This window comes from Amphibalanus amphitrite, unplaced genomic scaffold (genome assembly GCF_019059575.1).
Source record: "Amphibalanus amphitrite isolate SeventyFive unplaced genomic scaffold, NRLGWU_Aamphi_draft 001482F_arrow, whole genome shotgun sequence".
Taxonomy (NCBI): Eukaryota; Metazoa; Arthropoda; class Thecostraca; order Balanomorpha; family Balanidae; genus Amphibalanus; species Amphibalanus amphitrite.
Window position 1 is genome coordinate 13,958 of NW_024882975.1, and position 14,106 is coordinate 28,063.

The 14,106-nt window shown below is 50.7% G+C and overlaps 1 protein-coding gene across 1 annotated transcript in view; it reads right to left on the reverse strand.

Moving 5' to 3' along the window:
- Positions 1–14,106, reverse strand: part of LOC122373349 — a 129,705-nt gene that overhangs the window by 4,116 nt on the left and 111,483 nt on the right. The window contains exon 5 of the mRNA XM_043351316.1: positions 7,875–8,142. Coding sequence (XP_043207251.1) covers positions 7,875–8,142 — 268 coding nt within the window. The remainder of the gene's footprint in view (positions 1–7,874; positions 8,143–14,106) is intronic.

Genomic DNA, 14,106 nt, shown 5'->3' on the forward strand with positions numbered 1-14,106 from the left:
AAATTTCGCCGATTTCCAGGTCGAATGGCGAAAATTTCCAAGAAGCCAACGCATAACTCGGGAACCAATAGAGCTACAGCGCCGCGGAAAAGCGCATTCGATAGCCCTATTAACGCCCTTTCTGAATATTTCTCTCAGATTTGACCTAGCGTCAACGGTTTTGCCTGCAGGGGGCAAAAACTGCAAAAATAGCCGATTTTTTCGGAAACAGTTTTTCTGCAATAACTTTTGACCCAAGCCCTGTACGAGCTTACTTTTACCGGCATCGTGTTCCTCTCGTCAAGACGCATCGAATGAACTATAACTTGACCTTGAAAGGTCAACTTGAAAATTTGACCTCAGGTCAAGGTCATGACCTGACTGGAAAGGGTCATGTTGCATATCAGTCGATCCGTATCGTCGAGCTGAACACATCTAAGGCGTTTTCATCGCTCTAGCATGCCTCTATCAAAAGTTATTTGCGAAAAACTGTTGGATACCATTCGTGACCTAAGATGACCTCAGGGCATAAACAAGGGTCACGGACACCATTTTCATGTTCAGTGTGTCTAAACCACTTGTAATTCGGTGTTTGGGAGTGTTTATAATGTCTTTCATCCAAAAGAGGCGCATTTCAATTTTCTCCCATTGACTTATAATGGGGAGGTCGCAAAATTGACCTGGCCTTAGGTCATCGATATCAAAATTCTGAGATATACATTTTGTACATGCTATTGCTCTTAGCAATCGCTGAAAGTTTCAAAGCGATCGGTCACTCGGTGTAGCTATGACAGACATTGAAACTTTTTATGAGGTGAGGTCACTTCAAGTGACCTGGTGACCTGACCTTGAATGACCTTGGTCTGAAATTTTCACAACATGTGTAGAATTGATGTATGATAAGGTGTACCAAAAACGGCGGCGCTCCGCGCCGCCGTTTTTGAGATATTCGCGAAAAACCACAAGGGGGGTGTTCAAACACCCCCCCCCCAGCAGGGCGCGGGTTAAAGGTGGGATAGTCCCTTTAAGCAAATCATTTACCCGATTACTAATTCCACCAGACATATTTTCTTACATCTGCTTCAGTGACCCCCTCGTCAAACTTTAAGCGCAGTCCCTAAAAGCAGAAGAAGCAATATCCAAGTGTCAGCCACTATAATGGCCAGCGCCCAGCGTCAACTATTGAAGGCTGCGCTGCCCGGGCAGTCAATGTGCAACTACGACGTGTCACATAAAGCCCAAGTCCCAAGTAAAATCCCGATATGAATCCTAAAGCGAGGCTAACCAGACATGTTTCGGACCAGTCACTCAAGTGAAATTACGCTGTTGCATCTTGGATGGGGATTCTGGTCGATAAATAAGACGTGTCACAAATGAAACTGAATTTCACTTCGATTGAATAGACAGAATCATTAAGTATTCAAGAACGACGCCATTCCTTGAAAATTGAAATGCAATGTTGTTAGCCAGCTTAAGTAGCTAGCTGGCATTCTGAAGACTTATGATGACTTTTTGCTAAGAAAAGGAACAAACACGATAAACGATTAAATCACTTTTCATGTGCTATGATTTACGATAAAGAATGTTTATTTTTAGTGTTAACATTCCCATGGCTCCATACTCCATGGCAGCAGCCACCTCCTAAGAGTGGGGCTCCTGAGCGAGCCCCGCACGATCCATTAGGCCGCTATCTGGTGCAAACAGGCCAGGTCGAAGCCCTCGGGGCAGTGTCATGATTCACTGTCTGATGCCACTGGAACAGAACCAGTTTCAACAGGGACGCTGCAGGTTTATGTAACACCGCCTCTGCGCATCTATTATTTTCATCGACGGGCAGAAATGCTCTTAATAATGCAATTAAAGCACACTGCCAATAACGCACTTCGCAGATTCATGCCAGCACTTAAGCCGAATAGACCAATAAATATCAACTCTGAAATTACCAATTAAGGAATGAAATAAAAGATTGTCCACGATGAACCTCGCAAGGATTCGACAGCGCTTTCAGTGCTTAAATATTAACACCTCCGAGAAATATGCATGAGACACCTACCATTGTTCTGACACTGTGACGCTCGGCAATCGTCCCAGTCCGTTCCAGCCTGTTACATAAGCCATGTGTTGAACCACAGCCCTAGCCTGCATATCCAGCATCTCGATGCTGAGCCCAGAAATGGACAGAGGACCGGGCAGGGGTCAATGGGGACAAGCAGAGCGGCCGCCCCGCGGCGTCTGCACCCTCCACACCTCCCGGGTCGCTCCTGCAGAGGTGGAGGGGAGATCGGCGGGGGTGACGCAACCGAGCACTGCCAGCCGCTGCCGCACCTGGCGCCGCAGCACGCCCAGGTCATCAGACGTGACCCGGCCGACCCTCCCGGCCGGTCAGCCAATGACAGGGAAATACGGAGCGCCGGCGAAATACGGCACGTGCTTGAAGCACATCCAGCGAGTTCCACTAACAGCGATCGGCTATTCGAGTTTCTCTCAGCACCGCTATGAATAAATAGTGAGCCGTAAATAAAATCGGTCGATAGATCGCCCATTATGCTTCATGGAAGAGCATTGCGCTGAATGCAAACCTGTACTTGGGCTGATGGCTGGATCCTTGAACCGAATACACAGCACACCCCGGTATGCAGCGCTCGTATCAGCAGCACGATTCACCTGAGGTGACCCTGGCCACACAGTCTCATCAGTGCCACCATGAGGAAGCCACTTGACTGCTGTCCTATCTGACCTCAATCCCGGTCTGTCCCTCCCCTGACCCTTTGCACCCCTCCCCCCGTACCAAGGTGCCAGCATGGCGTCCCAACTGGTCAGCATCTGAAAGCAATCACAGCCCGTACACTGCGACTGTCATGTAGAGGCTTATCACACACGTGGTAACAGGACTGCGCTGCTTTCTCAGAAGTGCTTGTCAACTAGCATACCGCCTCAATACGTCCACGACTGCGCGACCACGAATGGAGCGAGAATGCGATCCCTTCAGATGTCTAGACGTGGAGACATTTCTTCTCCGGTACAAGCCCAGAATTCCGAGCGAGTCAATAAATGTTTGTACCCGTTCCTTGAATGGCGGCCTACAAATGATAAATTGACATTTCAGGGAAAATCAACTACGTGTAGCGACATTTGGTGAAGGGCGGAGCTGCCCAAAACGCGACGCCAGACGGAAACGTTCGTATTGGAAACCGCCATTGGTTCTCGGAAAGTAAGGTAGCATGACACAGCTTAAGATGCTGCATGTTAATAAAATCAAACAGTCATATACACTCAGGGCGGCAACATCTGTCGTTGACCAGCTAGGTGAACAAAATAGCAAATAATTTTTATTTTATGTCCATTGTCCATGACCACCAGAGCCATTACATCAAAACAACCCGACTAGGGAGTGTCTTCATTAGAGACAGCCCGAACCATTGTAATTCTTAATAAATATTTTTACAAGCCACAATTAGTTCTGAAGTAAGGGAAACAGTTCGCGACTTAGAAGAAATAATTTACCACAGCTAGAATATCAGGGCACGTGAAAGCAAAGACTGCCGTCTGTCTTGTCTCATGAAACAAAGATAGGTACTATGTGAAATAGATCTACACGCATGTTTATATTCATGCAGGATGCAGTGCATGCCCGGGACAATATCACCAAATAGTATTCAAATTCCTTTCACTAATGCAAGTATTAAACAGTTCAAACGGCCTACATGGTAACCAATGCTATTTGATCATGCGGCAATCTTCTTGAGACCATTTCACATTTACATTTGTTCGTAAAACGTGCCGTCAATCGGCGTGGGTCGCCCGCGCAGACCACTCGTGGACATTGTCCGGTCAGGGATGAGCGACAGGTCCAGATCGGCAGGGGATAGAGCCGCCGGCTGAGGTCGTCTGGTGGCAGCTGATGTCGGACCGACGGCCAGCAGAGCGCCAGCGATCTCAGTGGGAGGATAGGAGCCGGGCAGTCGTCTACCGGAACCCAGGTCACTGCTGTGTGTTCAGTGCAGCATGAGGGTTTTGGGAGACTATCAGACACCGTAAAGCAAAATGCTAATCGACATCCGGTAACCTAATTCCGCTGTTTGTGTACTCATCGCACTTGTTACTGACATTTTACCTAAGGAAATCTGTTCTGGCCAGGTCATCCGAACATGACCATTTTCAAGGTAGCTCAGTTTCATAAGCAGCATCGACAATCCGCAGCATTGCCTATCACCTGGGTGACCTGTCCAGTGTCCAAACCACACAATGATCTTTCTTGCTGCTAGTCGATCCTACACAGCCCCTAAACCCCAACCAGGGTCATTTAAAGCACCTGCTTGCCCACGCTAACGCAATAGCGCGTGTCTAGCGCCCTGGAGACCTAACGCCTACGCCTGGAAACACGCACCATTCACACAACACTGCAATCGATTGCCAAGGTGGGGTGGCCATCAGGCAGCGTGAGCTCAAAGGATTGACAGCGTAGGAGCTTTTGATACCTAACTATATAGCGTAACAGCTCGTAAGACTTGTACAAGTCCTTCACGGAATTGCATGGAAACTTCTAGCATGGGAACTTGTAGAATTTGCAGCGTGAAAGCTCAAAGGTAGGACCCAAAGCGTAAAAGTGAGGACCAGATGCTAGTGACTTTCAAAATGACAGCTCCACCGTGGTGGTGACTCGTATGATCCACAAGCGTGACAGCCCATGTGGGAATGACACGCTAATTGTTGATACGGGGATAAAGCGTCTGATCATCCTGAGTGGCCTCTGCTCGGTCGCTGACGAGGGACCGGCCACAGCCGACGCGGCAGGCACTCTCTCCAATTGCATATCCAGTTACCAGAGTTGTCAGGGTGCCACCCCTAGACGACAAGACGGGTCGCTTAACCTGCCCGCTAATCAGATTCATGGCTCGGCTAAAGTTAGCCCGTTCTCGGGTAGATTTACGGCCGCTCGTTGAACATAAAAGCGTAGCGTGATGGGAGGAGCAGCGGTGAGCAGCAGCCGTTCGGAGAAGACCGCGGTTCGCGACACACAACTTGGATTTCCGATCACTTTTCTGGCGATGCCGCGGCATTTTGTTCACGGAAATGATCAGAGATCTCCATCGCAGCGGTGATTGTACTCTCCAGCCTTCCCGAAAACTGTCACGGCATCATGAGTTGCGGGAAACGAGCAATGTGTTGCACTTTGATAAAAGGGTGGCTGACAGTCAATGTAACCTATTCAAGGGCACTGTGATAGAATGTTATTGAAACGTTGGCTGGGGCAACTGTTCGGCACTGGTAATCCTTAGCATCTTCATCAATACACGTTAACCTTAGACTTCTCACCGATCACCATAATTTTTTTTTTTCGAGCGACACCGCCAGAATAACCCACAAAACCTCCGAGAATAATCTCCCCATCCCACGATGCCCTCACAGGTTCCACACCGATCCTGACCTGCCCCCCCCCCCATCCCCCCTGGGATAGTCGCCTTGTGACTCCCTCCCCCCCCCCCTGATCCCTCAGAGGTCAGCATCACGAGCCAGAAGGTCAGATCTGCCGCCATAAGGCCGTATCAGCGCCGCAGGGCGGCAGGTCGTAAAGATACGGCCAGCCTCCGTCGGTCTCCGGGTAGGACGCGGGAGTCACGATACCGTGAAGATGGTGTCATGCCAGAGGTCATTGTGGTTGAAGCAGGTTCTGTCTGTATCGACGTTTTACTGGAGAGATTCCAATGGTTTTATACGGGCGCATTCGCTGATTTTTTCAGCTTCACACGAAAGGTTAATTATGGGGTTGCACCATATTACATTTCTTTGTGAGGATCATTTTGCAAATATGGTTACCGAACATGTTGCATTCACAAAGCCTAACGAATCCAAGTTAGACGGAAGTTTGATAATAAGTGACATGCACGCATCGTTATGGAGACTGGGGGAAAAACAATTTAGGGGGCAGCATTGAGAAAGCTGGCACCCTGTGCACTGTAAGAGGAATGCTGGTTCAGCAACCTCAACGCCTACACAGCATTCACTATCTTCCTCCGGCACAACCAATCCCCAAGTCCGAAGCAACAACACCCAGCATCAAGCTGTACGTACCAGCCCAGAGCCGACACCGCCCATTCATCTCTCGCCCCGGAGCATTGAGTAGCTATCTCAGGGAAACGCCAGCTCCGCCAGAACGCACGGATTGAGGAGTCGGGTCACAGAGTGCGGCCAAACAGACGGCCTCGCCAAACGAAAATATGCCAAACAATGGGAGGAAGGTAGCGCCGTGCATGCTACACTGGCTCCGGCTTTGACGCCATAGACGACATGTGAACTGCCGTCGTCGCCAGTCTGCGACGCATAGCTGTCCGTGTCGAGTGCCTTTGACGTTCGCAATAAAAAAACATCAGCAGACGGGCGGTCGGCGCCGAACTGCGTCGGATTTTCGCCGTGCCGGGTGCTTGGTCACGGTCACAGGTATGTAATTAGTTATTGATTTCGTCACCAGATGGCTCTACGATGCAGCACAGATCGTGAACTGCGCAGCACTTGCAGCGGTCAGCAGCTGAACACACAGGAAACGTTAGTGCCATCTGTCGAGAGAATCTGAAGGCAGAGTTTAACTACTATCCGCACGGCCCAACAGCGAGGACGATAGACCGAGGCCGAGCCGACAGCTGAAGTGAGGAGTGAGGAGGGAAACGGCTTACAACCGGAACTTTTACATCATCAAGAGGTATAAAGAAGGGTGCCGTGCTTGTATGCCCCACGACTCCAATGGCATGGAAAATGACTCGGGTGAGTGACCAAGTCTACCCAGATCCGAATTTTGTCCTTTATCTTGAGTACCTACCCAAGAGCCAAAAAGATAGTGGCTAGCGTTTGGAGACAACCCTTTCTTTCCACCCCACGCTCCTTGCAAAGGCATGGGTAAACGGTACGGTGAGGGAGGGGTAACGTCCAAAGAAGATGGCGGTATTGTATAGTCTTTTGTTGCATTCATCAGCTAATAAGTTCAATGAAACGACAGGATAATAAAACACCACGTCATCCTCTGATTTACGGACAGCTCAACGGCCGTGGAATGTGTAACTGACCGATGTTTCAAACGGGCAGTTTTGGCATGTAATGGCTCTGCCCCTATCACAGATGGCGATTGCCTGATACGACTGTTTTGTGGTTTGAAGCAAACAACTACAACTTCGCCAAACTACCGTAAAGCCTTCAGTCCTGACAGTTAAACTCATTTAACTTCAACTTCTAAGTTAGATAAAAGTCTGAAAACACTTGTTTGCGGACTTGTTTGGAGTAAATCACCGAGGACCTTTGGAAATCCATAAATGCGGAAACAAGTAATGACGTCGGAGCATAAAAGAACGACTCTACGAGCAAGTTACGGGCATTTTGTTTGAAACTGTCCACCTTGTTTTCGCCATATCGATTTTCTACGACAAAATGGTTGTTGTTTCGTGGATTGAAGCCTTTTTAGTCTGAGACCATTCCAGGTACAGGAGGATGGCGATTTAGGAGACTGGTCGGAGTGGCTTCCCTGGTGCACCGCCCAGACTGACCCCATCACGATGGACAAGCCGACCAGACCCGCAAACGGTCACCCCGCCGCACGATGGGCCTGCTCCTGAGGAGCTACTATACTCGAATAAAGGTGAAAGTCCAACCCAGATCAGGGTTTGAGTTAGGTATTGAGAAGGGGAATTGTACGTCCTGTATCCTTGCGTGCGTAGGTACTGCGTTACGCAGTAACGTAGTACGGTACGGTAGCGCGTGCCACAATATGAATGCCCAAAAAAAGTGGATAACCCGTTCAAATCATCATACTTTCCATTCGTAAGGTCAATTAACCCCAGGTCCCACGCCATCATGTCCGTAAGCATATTTCACGTCCCTCCACTTCCAAACTTCATCCCACCACCAACCTCCCCCAACAGCCAGAGAAAGGGCGACGCCAGCGCCGCGCGGCGGACTTACCGCGAACTTGCGTTTGTCCGACTCGACCACCGACTGGGAGCGGCCTCGCAGACGGTCGATGACGCTCCGCATTGCCGACTTGGAGGACTCGGAGCCGGAGCGAGCCCGGTGCCGCTGCGGGGGCTCCAGGGCGTCCGCCGCCTGCGGAGAGGTCGGCAGAGACGCCGGCGGCACCGCCTTCCCTGCCGGCGGACCGGCGCCGACAATGCTGTGCTGCTGGGCAGAGGGCGCCACGGGAGGTCAGAGGGGCGGCGGGGAGAGAGAGAGAGAGAGAGAGAGAGAGAGAGAGAGAGAGAGAGAGAGAGAGAGAGAGAGAGAGAGAGAGAGAGAGAGAGAGAGAGAGGAGAGAGAGAGAGAGAGAGAGAGAGAGAGAGACAGAGAGAGACAGAGAGAGAGAGAGAGGAGAGAGAGAGAGAGAGAGGGGGAGAGGGAGAGGGAGAGGGAGAGGGAGAGGGAGAGGGAGAGGGAGAGGGAGAGAGAGAGAGAGAGAGAGAGAGGGAGAGAGGGAGAGAGAGAGAGGGGGTGCCACGAGCGGTCAGAGGGGCGGCGGAGAGAGTGGAGGAGGGGCAGGGGGTGGGGGATAAGTGGGTGGCGTGGCTCCCTTCCATACGACCTTGGTAATGATGGCGGCATTTTAGCTGAACTAGAGAGAGAGAGCAGGAAGTGTGCGGAAGGCGGGAGTAGGATCGTGACGGTGGTGGTGGGGCAGGGTCAGACTTCTGCGGCTGCTGGTGCTGGAACGATAACCAGTGCACTGCTGAGGGATGGGAGTGGGGCTGGAACTGGGCAGGGTACCGGCTCAGGCGTTGGAGCTGGCTGAGGCAGGAGCCTGGTGCTGAGACTGGGTAATTGTCTGTTACTGGAGCCAGGAATGGCTGGAACTGACATTGGGGCTCGGGGTCAGGGATTTGCTCACTGGTTAAGTGTTGGGATTGCTGGGACCGATGGGAACTGAGGCTGGTAATTGGGAGCTGGATCAGGCTCTAAAACCCCGCCTGAGGCTGGCGCTGATCTGGGAGCTGGGGACAGTGAGGCCAGCACGCGCTGCGCCGGGGCCGGACCGGACGCAGGATGCTGAGGTCCAGGACAGCAGGCGCTGCGCCGGGGCCGGACCGGACGCAGGATGCTGAAGTCGAGGACAGCAGGCGCTGGACTTGGGGCTGCACAGGACCCAGGTCAGGAGTGCGACTCTGTTGACGGAAGTGGACACGGTAAACACCGCTGTCTGCTGTTATTGCTGGGGAGGTGAGGGTAGCGACGGATAAGCAGAGATTGTCCGGTGGGAGACCCGTCGGGATAAACACACAACAGCCGGTAGCGGGACGGACGGCACAGCCAGGGGCACTGGTCCGGTGTTATTTCTACTCTGGGGTACGCAGTGACCAAAGCCAGGAGCCGGGGAGAGGCTGTCGGCTGTTCGCAGGAGACGAGACTCAGGAGCCGGAGAGAGGGTGTCAGTTGTAGGCTGGAGCCGGAGAGAGGCTTTTATCTGTACGCAGGAGCCGGAAGCCGGGGAGAGGCTGTCTGTCAGCTGTGGGCAGGAGCCAAGATATCAGATGGAAACATCGTACAAGAGCATAAAACAGCATACAAATACATAAAATGACTATTATTTACGCTCTTAAAAAATGTCTAACTTAAATATGTCGTAAAAACACGCAATGTGCGTAGCCATGAATACAAAAAGGGGTTGAATGAACGCCAGAAGCAAATATCACGGCACACATCTGAGCAGCTCCAATACAATAATAATCGTATTCGTGTTTATGAACAGGAGTAGGGCAACAGGAAAAAAACAATAGCGTGCTTGCTGCTTATCGTGAGTTGGAATTACCCCCCCCCCCCCCAGACATGACATAACAACTACACTGGCCCAAATATGGCACAAACCTACATAGACAAGGACGGTGTATCGAGCTGGCGACAGGAAACAATGCGAATTATTCGTCTATTTGGCTCGTATCTGCGGTCGTTTTCCCGTTCGCGACAATTTGTATGTGTTCTGACCATCGTATCAGCTTGAACGCTGCCTCGGCGAGGGCTTGTCAACATTTAATACAATTCTATCAAAACATGAAAGTGGAATAATGATTATTGTCATATTTTGGCACAGCGTTTCAATGTCACACAAACATTGAGGTCTGGATGACAATGAACGTAAATATGAATGAAAATATGCGTTTAAAAAATCATAAAATTCAAATGCCAGCAAAAATTGAGCCAATGTATGACAGTCACAAGCCATTAAACTTGCAAAACAAGCAAATTCATTGCTGGAATGTTGGAATTGGAATGGTCTTAGCAATGCATTGATTCTGCCCCAAGTACGCACATACATGCCTTACGACCCGTTGTATTGTATGGACACCATTCCAGCAGACCAGGTAGGTACGCCTTTACCTGAGTGTCACCATAAGCACATCCGGCATATTAACGTCCACAGAAGTGCTACCTAAGCAACAAGTGTGTGACAGACCTTCTTTACGTCACAATCGACAGGTCTAGCTCGACGAGCAGGATCGGGCGCCCCAATTTTCCTCATCAGATTCTCACAATGAAGTCGTGTCAATGGCTGAACGGTATTGCTGCCACCCGATAGTCGCATATTTGTACACATGTCAGGCCCATTTTCAGCGGGCCGGCTGCAAATTGGAGCGGTGGACGACCTTAAAAAGGCGGACACTTCATTAGTGCCTTCAAATATGGCGTGCCGCTCACACCACGCCGTCTGCTGATTGCAGCATTTTAGTTCTGAGTTGGCGCAACAAACTAAGTGCAGGAGCCGTGTGTGGTGAGTTTTATGCCGGTGATATGTGCTGCTCGCCGTTGTGAGACACACCACCAGTAGCGGGGTTAATTGACCGACACGGGACCCGGCCAGGGGAGTCACCTCGTCTATCGGGTCATCACCGGTGTCGGACACCGTGTCAGTCTGACACCGCCGACCTCAGTAAGCAGGGGCGGTGCTGAATTCCATCAGCGACTGGGGCCGGACCGCGCGGACCGTACTCAGATAGCCCCGCACGGCTCGCGTGGAGAGGGCTGGGGCTGGGGTGAGCGGGGGGAGTGACCTCAAAGGACTGGTTTGCAGTATCACCGGGTTCACGGTACACATTCCAGGCTGGACCACAGCTGAGTGCAAATCGACGGAGATCGAATGTTGAAGTGCATTGATTCAAATGACGAGCAGCAAGGCAGGATGTCGTATGCATGCTTGTAGCGGGGAAATGATCTGCAGTGCAATAGCCGAACAATGTTAAGATTCAAATGACGTCTGAAGCGTGACTTTTAACCCGCGCCCCGTAGGGCTACCGGCGGACCCTACCACCCGTAGGGGGGGGGGGCCGTTTCGGCCCCCCCCCTAAGATCTCGGAAAGTTACCGGCCGATTTTCAAAATTCAAACGGTGTTCGATAGCCCCACCCGGGAACTACCTTGTGACCAAATTTCATTGACCTAGGTCAAACCGATGACGTCACAGGTCAGGTCAAAGGTCAGATTTTCACCGTTCACAGGCATTTCAAGAAATGTGTTGTGAAATCGAGTAAATTGGTAATTTATTGAAAACCATCGATGGTACATTGTTCGTCAAACACATACTTTGCTATCTGAGGTCACTGATACCAGGTCAGGTCACAGCGAGGTCAGGTCACCGGGGGTCACATTATGAAAGTGTCGTGTGATACATGTTTTATGGTCCATTTTACATGACAAATGCGATTATGTGGGTTAGGTAGCCTTTGGGGCCAGCCTAGGTCACGTTTTGGTGAAGGTCAGGTCAAGGTCAGGTCAAATTAGGTCAACTTTCAAAGTTGATATTTTTGCATAAAATGGGTATCGATTCGATGCAGCTCGTCACGGGGAGTCCAATGGTGGTCTTTGTTTTGCTCTACGAGGTCTAGAATTGCCAAAAATTGAGTTTGAAAATTTGACGTCATCATTTTTGAACAGTTTTTTTCGCTATAACTTGGCCAAAAAACGAGGTATCGATCTGAAATTTGGTATGTAGATAGAAGACGGTAGGTACTATCACATATATTCCGGTTTTTTTCGAAAATCAAAAAACTTTTTGGATTTTTCGGCTTATATATAAAAAAAAATGCATTTTTTGATTTTTGGGGGTCAAAACTCAAAAATTTCAAAAATCCGAGATAGCAGTTTTGTAACCCTGTCAATTCTACACCTTTTGTGTCTTGATCATTTTTCTGTATCTTCAAAGCTGTAGGCCTGACAGGTCTTCTCGCGAAGGTCTTTTTTCGGTCGAAAATGACAGAACATGACGTCATTCTGACGTCATTTGTGGCCAACCTATCATAGCCTCTGGAAAAATTTTTGGTCACGATGTGTAAAATCGATGCCCGGAGGGGTCCTGAAAGTTTGGTGGCGATATCTCCAGCCGTTTAAGAGATATCGACCGAAAAGGACAGGGGGGCCGTTTCGGCCCCCCCCCCCTACGGGGCGCGGGTTAAAAGCATGCCTAACCTTCATTTATACCTACCAGTAAGACAGACAACACTATCATATCTATATTATCTATGACCTTTGATCTCAGTTTTATTCTATCACCCCGTATATCGAGCACCTGGCATTCACCTTGCCCAGCACGTGACCACCAATCCACTTCATGGGAGGTACCCACCAGGCCACGACTACCGGTGTGTGGGTTACACTGGACCACCCTCCGCGGTCATCACTTCAACCGCACGTCCTGTGTTTACGTCCACCCCAAACATCGGTAACCGAACCTGCCACCGCGCTACGCCGCGCCGGCCGCCACTTAACCCGGCCCGGCCCGGTGGGCCACATGGCAACAAAGCTTCTGGCTACATGGGCCTGTGGTAGTGGGCACAGTACCCACGGCATGGAGCTGTGACGGTGACGGTTGCATTGCTCCGCCCCAGCTCAGTCCGATCACACTCGTAAACAGCTCTTTGTAGGGTAGAGAGCAAGGACAACGGACATCGGACATAAAAGGACGCGGGAAGGAATAAGGAAAGGGTCGATACGCTTCATAAGCAGCGCTAGGTTTCTTCGAGGTTATATTTGAAAACAGAGCAAAAATCCAGGGAGGAACATAGTTTGTCATAGCGTGACGCTGAATCTGTCAGTACGGTGAGCAGTCCACGTCCGCGCCGGTGAAAGAGGAGAAATATCAGCTCAATGATATCGCACACACTGACATCAGACTGCAGACAACATCCCAAAGGCACACGGATGACATTGAGGCCATCGGCAGCTCCAGAAGGGGGGAGGGGGTCAGATGTAAATAGGCACCCAATATCCATGCACGGCTTCCGCTACCGGGATACTCTCAATGGCTTTCAATCTAAACCAGCAAGAAAATAATCGATTCTGCCAAGAACCCTGGCTTGAGAACTCGTTCAATCGGGCTCCCGATTTACGTCCAACCAAGCCTGTGGCTTCATTTCTCTCACTGAACTGCTGCTTTGGACAGCGGCGAAAGGCAGCGCGGTGATTCATCACCGGAGCAGTCAACCAACACAGGCGAACGTTTGTTTTCGAGAATAAACGGACCAAAGCCTGTGCAATGGAAGTTGCCGCTTCTCGCGATATTGTACAGGCTTCATGATCTTTTGGAATCCACCATCCGTTTCATTATACGTAAGTCACTTTATGGATGCGTGTTACAAATATAGGGTTACAGATGCAAATATGCAAATGTCTTACTTAATGCTAATGCTAATATATAAGCAACGATCCAACATACGCCAATGTGGACTGACATGCCAATTCCTACCCCCACTCATACCGCAGGCCCAACGTTTCCGACCACCACTTCATTCAGCACTCGGCACGATGGCAGCATACCGTACGGCGTAGTACCTATATTGGCACGTGCCCTTCCCCTCCCCATGGGGGGGGCGTGACCGTCATCTGACCCGACCTCCCCACCACCACCAGGGAAGGGGAGGGGGCGAACCAGCAGCTCTTTGCGCAGCGTGGCGCCGGGCCTGAGAGGAAGTGGCCAGCAGCGCCTATCGCGAGAGGCCGGGCCGTTTCCTGTTCGGTATTCGGAGGTATGGAGAGAGCAGCAAATGAGCCGGTATGAAGAATGACAGAACGACGAGAGGTGGGGGCGTTCTTCCGCACGACTAGTACTTCTTTGTGCACGCACGGCTTCATCCCTGTCTGCAAGCAAGGGTGGAAGGAAAGCCTTGAG